We start from the raw sequence: 11,136 nt of genomic DNA on the forward strand, positions 1-11,136 counted from the left end.
GTTAAAATTTGCCAATGAACTCCATTATGATTTTCAAATCCATCACAGGAATGTTGATTAACGGGTTTTCTTTATTTAAAAAAAAAAAAAAAAAAAAAAGACATCTTAAATTAACTTTGAAGATATCTGACCAAACATTTCTCAGGTAGCTTGTTGCAGTATCTCAGCAAGCTGTGAAGACAACATAATTTTGAGAAGTGTGTGTACTGCTAACAACGTGGCTTTTGCTGTTTTAGAAGTCTGAATGTGACTCTGCCAGGTTTTCTGATGCTGTGGGACTCACGGTATTCAGCAAAGTGTTCTGCAAGGCATGCTCCTCCTTTCTCTGCTTCGTTATACTTTTTCCTTCACAATCGGCTTTGCTGGCTGATTGTTTACCAGTTGATTGTTTCCTTGTACCCTTTGAATGACCACATTTACATGCACACCAATACTTAAAATGCATCCTTTAAATTGGGTTGTATACCAACGGCTTCAAATCAAACCCCAGTTTCATTTTGATGCTTCAGTTAACAATCATTTATTTTAGTTGCAGGTTATATGCATATGTCATATTATTACATCTACCACAAGGTGGAGCACTTTCATGTTGGCGTCAACATGTTGTTACATTTTAATGGCTCTCTTTAATCTTTCTTATGATAGTTTATCTACTTGCATAGTACTGTTTAAGCTACTGAAATTGCCAGGATATCCTGACACCAGTGCAGTTTGGCAGAATTAAGTGAAGCTGCTCATAGCCTGGGGATGGACAGAATCGCATTACTAGATGTATAGACCCCATATTGTGATGATGGCGAGCAACCTTGCTCAGAAGTTTTCATAATGACAAATGAAGCTGCGCTGATATGAGTGATTTAAAAATTATATCTTGTGCGGTTAAAAAAAATGCAGTTGTTGCATTTCCTGAGACTGGTACGTGAGATGTATTCTGATTATTGTGTGCATGTAAAAGTAGCCGCTGGCACCAGTGATGTTCGACTGAGGACTGACCCCAGATCATTGGCAAATGTGTATGAAGAAACCCTCATCAGTGCTTGTCAGCCACTGTTGTCCCGTGTGAAATAAGACTGTCTGGTGCATATTGGTTCATATGCAGACTGCTGCCATGAGCCTGCAACAGCCCAGGCCTGAGGCTGTGTGTGCAGGCAGTTATACATTGCCTTCTGATTGGGTATCCTGGGCAGAAAACCCTGTCATTTGATTTTTTTGCATGGCATGTGCTTTACTAAGTCTAGCATTTCTGTTTAATCCCCTCGGGGTAGGTGGGGTAGAATGGGGGGAAATATTCAAAACAAATTACTGGCTTTTGATTGCCATTTTAAATTCAATAAAGCATTGTATTACTCTAACAGAATTTATACAAATAACATTATTCAATAACAACCCCATGATTTTGGGGTGTAGATTTTCCTAAATTGCAAAACATTTTCTCAACCCATTTTACCCAATCTACTGAGATTTCTTTTTGATTAGATTAAATGTAGTAGACATAACCTCTTTAATGTGCTCTCTCAGGTAACATGTTCTGCTTTCCTTTTCAGTAATGATGGCCAAGGAGAAACCTCCCATTACCGTTGTCGGAGACGTGGGAGGGAGAATTGCCATCATTGTGGTAAGATTCTGCAAAGATATAGCAGAAGCACTGTGTCTGCACTTTGTGTTGGTTAGATTGTTGAGCTGTCGTCTACAGCATTTCAAGTGGTATTCACTATAAGTGGTCAAATTCATTGATCTGCTACCGAGACAATGTCATTTTTGAAATATGTAATAACGCTTTCTTCCTTTTGACCTATGAAAAGTTAAAATCATAAGCAATAAAACCTCTTTTGAATCAATTCACTGACTTTTTGACACTGTGTTTTGGCACTTGGCTGCTCTTCAGCAAATATTACATAGTCTTCTTCATGTGTTCTTGCCATGGTCCTAAACTACCAAATTATACTGTAAAGGATGAACTGAACCTAACCAAAACAAAATCTGGAAAACAGGAGAGCTGGCCTCCCTTTACCTCCCATTAATCTTTTATAACCAGGAGAAGAAGTAGAAGTAGAATCAGATAAAATATCCAACAAGATAGTAAAAATCCAAATTATGCTGCTGTGAGTGACTATTGGATATGCAGATAAATTAGTCAGAGAAACCATGAAAGAGAAATTACTGAAGAGAAAGAGAGTGGGGCATAATCGTTAAGCCTTAGGTACAGATTGTATTTTTCTTTTTTCTGTGTTTCTCCAGGATGACATTATAGATGATGTAGGAGACTTTGTCGCAGCTGCAGAGATCCTGAAAGAGAGAGGAGCCTATAAAATTTATATCATGGCCACACATGGTTTACTGTCTGCTGATGCTCCCCGCCTCATAGAAGAATCTGCCATTGATGAGGTGAGGACACCTGAACTAGTTGTTTTCAATCATGTCCAATCAATAAAATGTATGTTTGTTTGAAGGAAAATCCTCTGTGTCGTACCTGCTCTATTAAATGTCAATAAGGAAGCTGAATGAGATGTGACAAGGGAAGAGAAACTGAAGAATCTATTGGAAACCAGCAAAATTTGCTTGTTCATTGACTCATCTGTCATTTTATAAATAATGTCAAATGCGATACATCCTTGTAATGGAGAGTTGCGCAGATGACTTGTTAATACATGAAATGATCACTATATCCAAAAGTTGCATTTCTATTTCTATTAGTTTCAAATTTGTATTTCCTCCTAAGGCAGTGCTCAGCAAACAAATAGTTGACGTTTAGTTTGTCTTCCATTGATTTGAAGTAATTGATATTTTAGAACATATTAACTTGCAATCTAATCTGAGTTTGTTTGATTTTTACTGACATTGCTTAGCTTAATCTGGCTCTCCAACACAACTTTGTCAGTTGATTTGGCTGCACTTTTCATTCACTGTCAATTTCTGAACTATGACAGAGTTCTAGACTTCCATTTCAAACATCTTTATATTTTGTATGAAAAAAAATCAACAAATTATTTGTCATGTGTACACATGAAGTTTTGGAAGCCATGCGACCATGACCCCTGAGAGCTCACACATGACCCAGGTGAATGAGGTGGAAACCAAAACCCACCAAGACCAAATCATGTTATCTTTTAAAGTGTGACTGCTTTTTAATTCAAATAGAAACCGTCTCATTAAGTCTAAGCACAATGTCTGTGTTTATGTGTCCACAGGTGGTGGTGACCAACACAGTCCCCCATGAAGTACAGAAGCTGCAGTGTCCCAAAATCAAGACTGTGGATGTCAGCATGATTCTGGCTGAGGCTATCCGCCGCATACACAATGGAGAGTCCATGGCCTACTTGTTCCGCAACATCACTGTGGACGACTAGACAGTGTCAGACAGTGAGGCCTGAGGTGGGTCTGATAGTGACTGAAGGCAGGTGCATTTCTTCCCAGTCCTGTAAAAACTTGCTAATGCCATGTTCAGTGTCTTGTGTATGTGAGGATCACATGTATCCTAAATAATTTAAAGAAATTGAAGTTTAAGAATTACCCAAAGTTATTTATCTTCTTATCAAAAGTGGTAAAAATATATTTCTTTCATTCATTTGAGAAATGCATCTTGTCCTTATCACATAAGGATGATAAAATAGCAAATAAGTGACTTGGAGCTTTGATGCATTCAGTCATATTTTGAAGCCTTGGTTCTACCTGCTGTTCTCATTAATAATCCAACATGAACAAAAGATGCTTTGTATTTAAAAAGATATTTTGTCATACACTGCAGTACCTCATATTTTAATGACTGAGCTTCATCTGCATATAAGAAGAGATAAAAAGAAAGAAAGAAAAAGAGAAAATGTCTCCAGTCACAGGAGTTTGTGCATTTAAAGGCGCTATATGTAAGTTCTTGCTGTTGCTACATTGCCAACATTAGCATTAACAGCTGTTTACATACTAGTCTAGAAGAAATGTTGCGAGTTCAGCATCAAACTTAATTTGTTTACTTGCCAAGAGCTGTCTCCAGCTGTGGAACACAACCCTCTTGTTTTGCTTCTATTTCTATCACTTCTTTCATTAGCATGCTAACTAGCTAGCCCTCGTCCAGACGGGCCCCCTCTCTCATCACTTTCGGATCCCCATCACTGTAGTGTCCAAGCTGCCCTGGAGAAGCAGCACAAGTCAGAGGGCATATTATAACCTCTTGTATTTATAAACACAGCAATGGCTGAAGCTCTTGGTATGTGACCATCACCACAGACTGCTTCCAATAAGAAACCACATTCGGTCGCAGAAAAAACAAACGTGTAGCCCCTTTAAACTATTTCCCGATGCTCTTGCTGGCTCTCGCAATCAGGGCTGCATAGCACTGTGATGTTTCAGACCATATTAATAAGACTGGTCGAACTCCTGCTCACTGGTGCTTAGACTATATTTTTATGCAGCTTTTTTGCGCCATTTTTGGGAATGTTTGGTAAAATGTCCTATGTGGCATAAGAGGTCTTTCATCATCTGCAAAAATAAATGGGCCATCCTTTCTTATTAGATGGTCAGTTCAACTAAATTGTAACAACTTGTGCCTCCTAATATCTGTCCAAGAAGCTAGATTTTATTTACAGCTGTTTTAAGAGATCTGCTTCTGAGATTCCTGCTATTACCCCAGTGCAATGGAGATGAGTGAAACCTTTGGTGTTCAGCATCAATACTCTGGTTTTTAGCTCAAATAATTGGCAAAATGATATTTGAAACACTGCCATGTTCACAGTGAGGCATCTGGGTTATGCAAAGACAAGAATTTAAAATATTTTCACCTCAAATTAAATTTACTTCCATTATATTGTGGTGGCAGCAGAACAGTGAATGGCAACATATGACTGGCAGTAATTAGGAAGTATGATTTTTTTTTTTTTTTTGTGATTGGGTGAACTGACACTTTAAGATTATATAACTAGATTTCTGTGCATATTTTATCAGGCTGATGGTATCTGTTATCTGACAGTGACAACTCACCGCATGTGAGTTGCACAAATAGCTAAAAGCAGGACCATTTGATTTTCTACATATTTTAGCCTGTTTACTACTAATCACAGAGATTCTACATTATTGTTGTTTTTCAAAACCAGAATAAACTTGCAGGAATTTGCTTTGGTTTGGTTAAGTTATTGCTATTGTTACAGTACTGTTATCTGGTGATGTGATTGAAAGTCTGGAGTGATTTGAAAAGTCTGCTGGGTAGTGGAGCCATGTTCACATTCCTCTTAGAAGGTGTCCATGTGCTCATTTTTTTCCTTCTAAATCTGAATTTTGAGCAACATTGTTCATGACAGTAGTGCAGGTCTTCCTCACTTGAATCTACCAGGCCAGTAGACTTCGAATTGATCCATACTTTCAGGTGCATTACATTGAAGTAATGACTTTGGCAAAATCTAATATGGTGGGCTACTTAAGTTGTTTTTTTTTTTTCTTTTTTTTTTAATGCAGCACTAAAGTGAATGGAAACCAATGTGTGTCTGGAAGAGGACATGTGCACTGAAAAACTGAAAAATTGTGAGCAGCAGTTTATAGTAAATTGACACAAACATGTGAACATCAGGATGGTCTGGACGTTGGTCTCTAAATTCCTGTGGTGTCTCCCTGTAAGGACCTACACTTTTGAACATGTGCACCTTATTGTGGCCTCTGAGTAAATTTCAGAGTGAAGCTCAAGGGGAAATAAGTTTATTTCTATGCCAATTGAGCCTTTTGCTCAGGGAAATATACTTTATAAGCCAATGCACACTTATTTGTTTTTGTGTTCTTGCAAGAAAAAAAAAAAAGTTTGTTGAGAACGTCTTCCATACAGCTGTACTGCACGCCTTTTGCTTTTTACCATTGGTTTAGTTTTGTTATAGGTACTGTGTCATGGTTTGGTGTTTGACAGCTAAAGATGCACACCCTGGTGTTGGACCTTGTCTGTATCAAACGTTGAAGCTATGCCAGCTCAGATTTTACATGTCATTAGCATATTTCATGATGTCCTCTCTGTATGTACTCTTCCCCTGACTTATCTACGATGTCAAGGACGTATACTTCAAATACCCTTCTGTCTGCCTCTACAGCATTTGTCAATGTCTATGAAAATAAAAAGGTTTCCTCTTGTGCCTTGTCTCTAGAGGAAAGTCAAACTTTCTTAGGTTTTAACTTTGAATATTTCTTCTAAGTGTATTCCAAACATGTATCTCTCTGTATAGTCTATATTAGACTAGAAGTATTTCACACTAAGCAGACAGCCAAATTTAGTCAATCTGAATTATATATAATTGTGTATTCCTTCCTAAAATATCACTGTAAATAATAACCTCTACTGATAATTCAAATATTATAATATAGAAAGGTCAAAATCTTCCATTTCAGTGCAGAATCTAATTAAAGATAATTAAAGAAAAATTTAAATGCATATATGATTCCTCAAACCTTTCATGCAGCTTACCAGTTACCAGTTATTTTGTAACAGGTAGCATGTCTTCAGACAAACACTCGATGTAGTGATAGTCAGAGATCCTGTACTTGTTCAAGACTTCTCAGGCATCAATCCAACACTGAGGAGCTTTGACCAAGTCTAGGAGCGGAGACAAACTCACAAACACTCATCATTCATGGAAGGAGACTAAAGCATTTTCATAATGCTGAATTAGGCTCAATCTAATCTTCTTTCTACGTTCAGTGTGGAGACAAAGTTGTTGAAATGGTTCAAATTTGTAAGGCCTATTTAAAACTGAGTATATCTGTGCTCACTACACCCTGAATGAAAAGTTTATAGTTCGCACCTGAGTTTTAAAAAGGACCGTCTTCCCCTCTGTGTCTCCGTCCATGCGCCAAAAAGACGAGTTAGTGTGTGGCTGTGGACCAGCTGAGGACAGCTGTGAGTTTAAACAGGACACAAAGAGGAACCAGACATTTGATAGTCACTGGTCACTTCCTTGTCTGATTCTGGGGAAACAATGCACCTTGTCTCTGAACGTTTTTGGAAAGAGGAAGCACACCTTTTTCTCTCCCTTTCTGGTCCTATGTGGCCTTTCAACAGTTGGGGAAATTTTGCAAGCTATTTATCAGCGCATACATAACTTCATAGAGAATTTAGAGAACATGAAAAATGTCATAACAGATTAACTGATCATCATATTCGTGTGTACAGTATGGCAGGTGGGAAGTATTTTTCATGATTGCATATCCCTTTACATCACAAATTTATTGTGATGTAAATCGTGAGGAAGAGAGGGGTGTGCCAGCCCTTCACCTCATCATCATCATCATCATCATCAATATTTAAGTTTTTAGTTTCTTCCCCAGGCCTGTTACGTTGAAATGAAAACCTGCAGCCTCTCCTCCTGCATGACAATTTGTCTGTACTAAACAGACACAGCTCATTAGACGGTCATGTAGTATTCAGTAGATATCAGAATTCATTTTCAATAGCTAATGCATGTCAGAAAAAGTTTGAGAACCACTGACCTACAGTGAGCATTCATTGTTGGTGCATAATGACCACCAGAGGGCAATACAACACAGTGTAGAAAACTCATGGACTTGAGATCGTGTGTGTTAGACCACTGCAACACGTCCATGGTTTACTTTATTTCACCTTCAGAAGTCACTCAGTGTTGATACCACTTTCCAGGGAGCTCCAATCACCTTGAATTGTAGACAGGTCTGTTTTATTTAAAAAACAAAACAAAAAAACATACATTTCTGGTTAGAGAAGAAGAGAAAGAGATTATCAGTTTGTTGACACAATACAAGTTGGAGTGGAATTACAGGAATTTAATATGCTTTTAACATCAAAAATATCTGTGTATGCTGTGACAGAATAACTCTAATAATAGACAACTCATGCAGTATGTTTTAAAAATAATTTTTACGAAAGAGAAATGAATTGAAAGTCAGATGTAATATAGTCACATTTTATTTATAGAAGGTTAAAATAAGAACATTGTGTCCCTAAACTCTACTCAAAGACAATTTTAAAGACTTTTCTCAGACGAGTGAGATTTTAAAGTGGCCCATGTAACAAAGTCATTTTCCCCATCACTACCATTATTAAAAGAAACTAAAAAACAATATTTAATATCTATGACTTCCCCCACTCTTACCACCACATCTCTGCCTGTTCTTTGACATAAAGAAACATCCCAACAGTGAAAGTAGCTAATTAATTCATAAAGAGTGGTTTGATTTGGTTTCATGGTGAATAGAAAACATTTGGCGCAGACAAAAAGAGATCTTCACCACTAACCAATACAAACCGTCAGTTAAACAATAAGGAAAACTCCCATTGAAAGATCATTAATTAGTCAGACAAAGAGAGAAACAACAGTAAATGTACATTGTGTTATTCAAAATAATAATTTACACATGCATAATGAGGTTATGCAAAGCAGCAGTTCAGAGCTGCAGAACAGGCTACACAAGATTATACAACATAATGCCTGATGTGTCACTATCAAAAATATAAACAGTTTCAAGGTGAAGGACTTCTGTTGTTCACTTGAGTCATAAATCCATCATACAAAGATACAAAGACACAAACAGACTTTTGCATAAATACCCATGACTTCACAGTTATTGCACTTCTTTAAAACACCAGTAACACGAAACCCCAAAATGAAACATCACATACACTGAGATTTGAGTGAAAACTGAGCTTATGATACATGATACTGTTTCTACACTGTCACTGTTTATTACAGCATCATTTTTGACATTCAGACTAAGTAGTGTGTGTGCAGCAATTCATTCTGCCACTGTTCAAGCAGTCCAGCCACATTCTTTTGGGTCTTCAAGGTGGTGTCTGTTTTCAACATGTTTGTCTTCATTGTAGCATCTCTGTGCCTCCAGTGCTGCCGTGGGGTTGGATGCAGTACGTACAAGACTGATGAGGAGGACATAGTTCATTAACTCAGTGTTTCTTTTGAGTCTTTAATACTGTCTCTTGGTTTGTTTCTGTCCAGTCAGCTCCCCACCAACAAAGCTCTTTCGCTCTCTTTTGTGCACATTTTTCTCATCTTCTCTCAGTCTCTTTTTGTGTTGTTGCCCTCTGAGCAGCGCCACATCATTATGAGATGAGGCAGCTGTTGGTCTTGTTCATAGGAGGTCGTTTGTTGCTCTCCTTGGGGAAGGTTTCCCGTCTCCGGCACAGTGCCGGACTGAGCCGACTGGGCAGGTTGGCCTGCAGGAGCAGCTCCTTGAAAGCCTCCAGCACGTTGATGTTGTTTTTGGCCGAGGACTCCATGAAGCTGTGGTTCCAGTCCAGCTCCACTGTGGACAGCACGTCCTTGCTGGACACCTGGCGCTCATTGTGACGGTCAATCTTGTTGCCTATCACCACAATAGGCGTGTACTTGTCCTCTTTGACCTCCAGGATCTCCTCTCGCAGACTCTTGACTGCGTCCAGGGATTCAGGGTCATCCACGGCGTAGACCAGGGCGAAGGCATCGCTGTTCTGAATGGAGAGCTTGCGCATGGCTGGGAAGGAGTAGCTGCCACTGGTGTCTATGATGTTGATGGTGACTTTGATGCCCCCCACCTCATACTCTTTCCTGTGGAGCTCCTCCACTGTGCGCCGGTGTTTGGGCTCAAAGGTGTCTTTGAGGAAGCGTTGGATGAGGGCCGTCTTCCCCACTCCAGCCGCTCCCAGAAACACCAGGCGCACTTCTGTCTTCTCCTTGACTTTGAAAGACATGGTGGGTATCTGTTGGTCTTCTCTTCTAAAACTGAAAGAATCTCTTCTGTCGTTTGTCTTTATTCTCCTCTTCTCTACTTGTCTGAAAATGGTTTTGATGGCAGTGATGGAACTGGATGGAGCTGTGATGAAGAGGATGATGATAGTAGCAGATGCATGTGAGTGTGCCTGTGAGGCTGCACGCTGTATTTATGTTCACACAAAGTACCTGCCCCCTTCTGCTCTCAACTGAAGCAGCCAATCAGAGACTCTGATGCAAATCAAGTAGAGTAAGAGGAAAAAAATTGGTGACAGCAGTGATTTTACTTTAAGTTGATCTGTGTGCGGTGCAGAAAACATTTCCATCACATTACATTACAATGAGCATCAACACTTGCTTTAAAATTGATTTTCAGATCATTAAAGGGAACTACAGTGAAAGCTTTAATCAAAAAAGCAACAAACTTAAGGCTTTTGGACTGCATTTCAGGTGGGACTGCAACCACAGAACAGAAGTCTAGAAAAAAGGTCATGAAGGGGAAGGTTTTTATATCAGAATAATTTACCAAAAGAAAACAAAGACAATTTATTATTTAAAAAAAAAGAAGAGACACTAAAAGTGACACAATGAATGTTGAACCTGTTTAAACATTCTTATGCATAACCAATTGGTCATTAGTGTCAGTTATAAAATATGAAATTAGATATTTTTGACAAAAATCCACATGGATGATGTCTACCTTTATATGAATATTGAATTTATTGAAGTTAATTCTTTACCTCAGAGGAAGTAGTTGAACGTGTGATCTAGGTGAAAGTTCCAGAAGAACCAAGAAATAGACCTTTCTTTTTCTTTTTTTTGTTAATGACGGGAAGCCTCTTCAGCAGATTTTAAAATCAAAGGCACTTTTGCATTTTACAGGGAGAAATTTGAATAATTTGTTAAGTGTACATGTTAAATAATTACATGACAGCAATTTTGGTGAATTAGTTTTAATCAAATCCAGTTGTTGATAAAATGAGTAGCGAACCATTTCTGCGTAAAATGCACCCACAAGCAAGTTCAGTCGGTTTAGTTTGAGTGACGTAACTGCTGTTGCAGTCATTTTGGTTGTCATCATTAAAAGGTCATATATTCAGAACAGTTCTTAGTGGACCGCCCAGACAAGAACAATATGCCAATAATTTGCTGTTGAGGTCCAAAGTGAAATGCTATTTGATCCCTGCAAGGCTGTTAAGTTGAATATAAAGGATCTCACTTTCCACCAGGGGAGAATCAATGCAGTCACTTGACAGCATGAATGTTCATGCCTATAGCATTATACACTCTGCAAAAAGGAAAAAGCATAAAATCTAATTCATTATTAAAAAATAAAACCATTCCTATTTGACACATTTGCCATTTTATTTCATGCACAAATATGTTATTTGCAGGCTGATCTCCATTTTCTTCCTTTTTTCAGAGTACATTTAGTCTCAGT

At 38.4% G+C, this 11,136-nt stretch overlaps 2 protein-coding genes across 3 annotated transcripts in view; one reads left to right on the forward strand and one right to left on the reverse strand.

The window, feature by feature from the left end:
• LOC111647518 (phosphoribosyl pyrophosphate synthase-associated protein 1) overlaps positions 1-6,126 on the forward strand; it is an 11,023-nt gene extending 4,897 nt beyond the window's left edge. Inside the window, exons 8-11 of one of the 2 annotated variants that reach the window (XM_023397131.2) lie at positions 1,545-1,615; positions 2,239-2,385; positions 3,189-3,372; positions 5,440-6,126. In XM_023397131.2, the coding sequence (XP_023252899.1) occupies positions 1,545-1,615; positions 2,239-2,385; positions 3,189-3,347 (377 nt within the window). In that variant the 3' untranslated portion in view covers positions 3,348-3,372; positions 5,440-6,126. Of the gene's footprint in view, positions 1-1,544; positions 1,616-2,238; positions 2,386-3,188 lie in introns of both variants that reach the window. The other variant, XM_087171408.1, reaches the window with a different exon arrangement.
• Positions 6,127-7,884: 1,758 nt separating this feature from the next.
• On the reverse strand, positions 7,885-9,823 carry LOC111647506 (ras-related protein Rap-2a-like). Its single transcript, XM_023397118.2, has one exon. It carries the CDS (start codon positions 9,674-9,676, stop codon positions 9,050-9,052), a length of 627 nt encoding a protein of 208 aa, XP_023252886.1. The 5' UTR covers positions 9,677-9,823; the 3' UTR covers positions 7,885-9,049.
• Positions 9,824-11,136: the final 1,313 nt, after the last annotated feature.

Source organism: Seriola lalandi, unplaced genomic scaffold, assembly GCF_002814215.2.
Source record: "Seriola lalandi dorsalis isolate HSWRI2012SDOR001 ecotype SW California unplaced genomic scaffold, Sedor1 jcf7180002054997, whole genome shotgun sequence".
In the NCBI taxonomy this organism is placed as follows: Eukaryota; Metazoa; Chordata; class Actinopteri; order Carangiformes; family Carangidae; genus Seriola; species Seriola lalandi.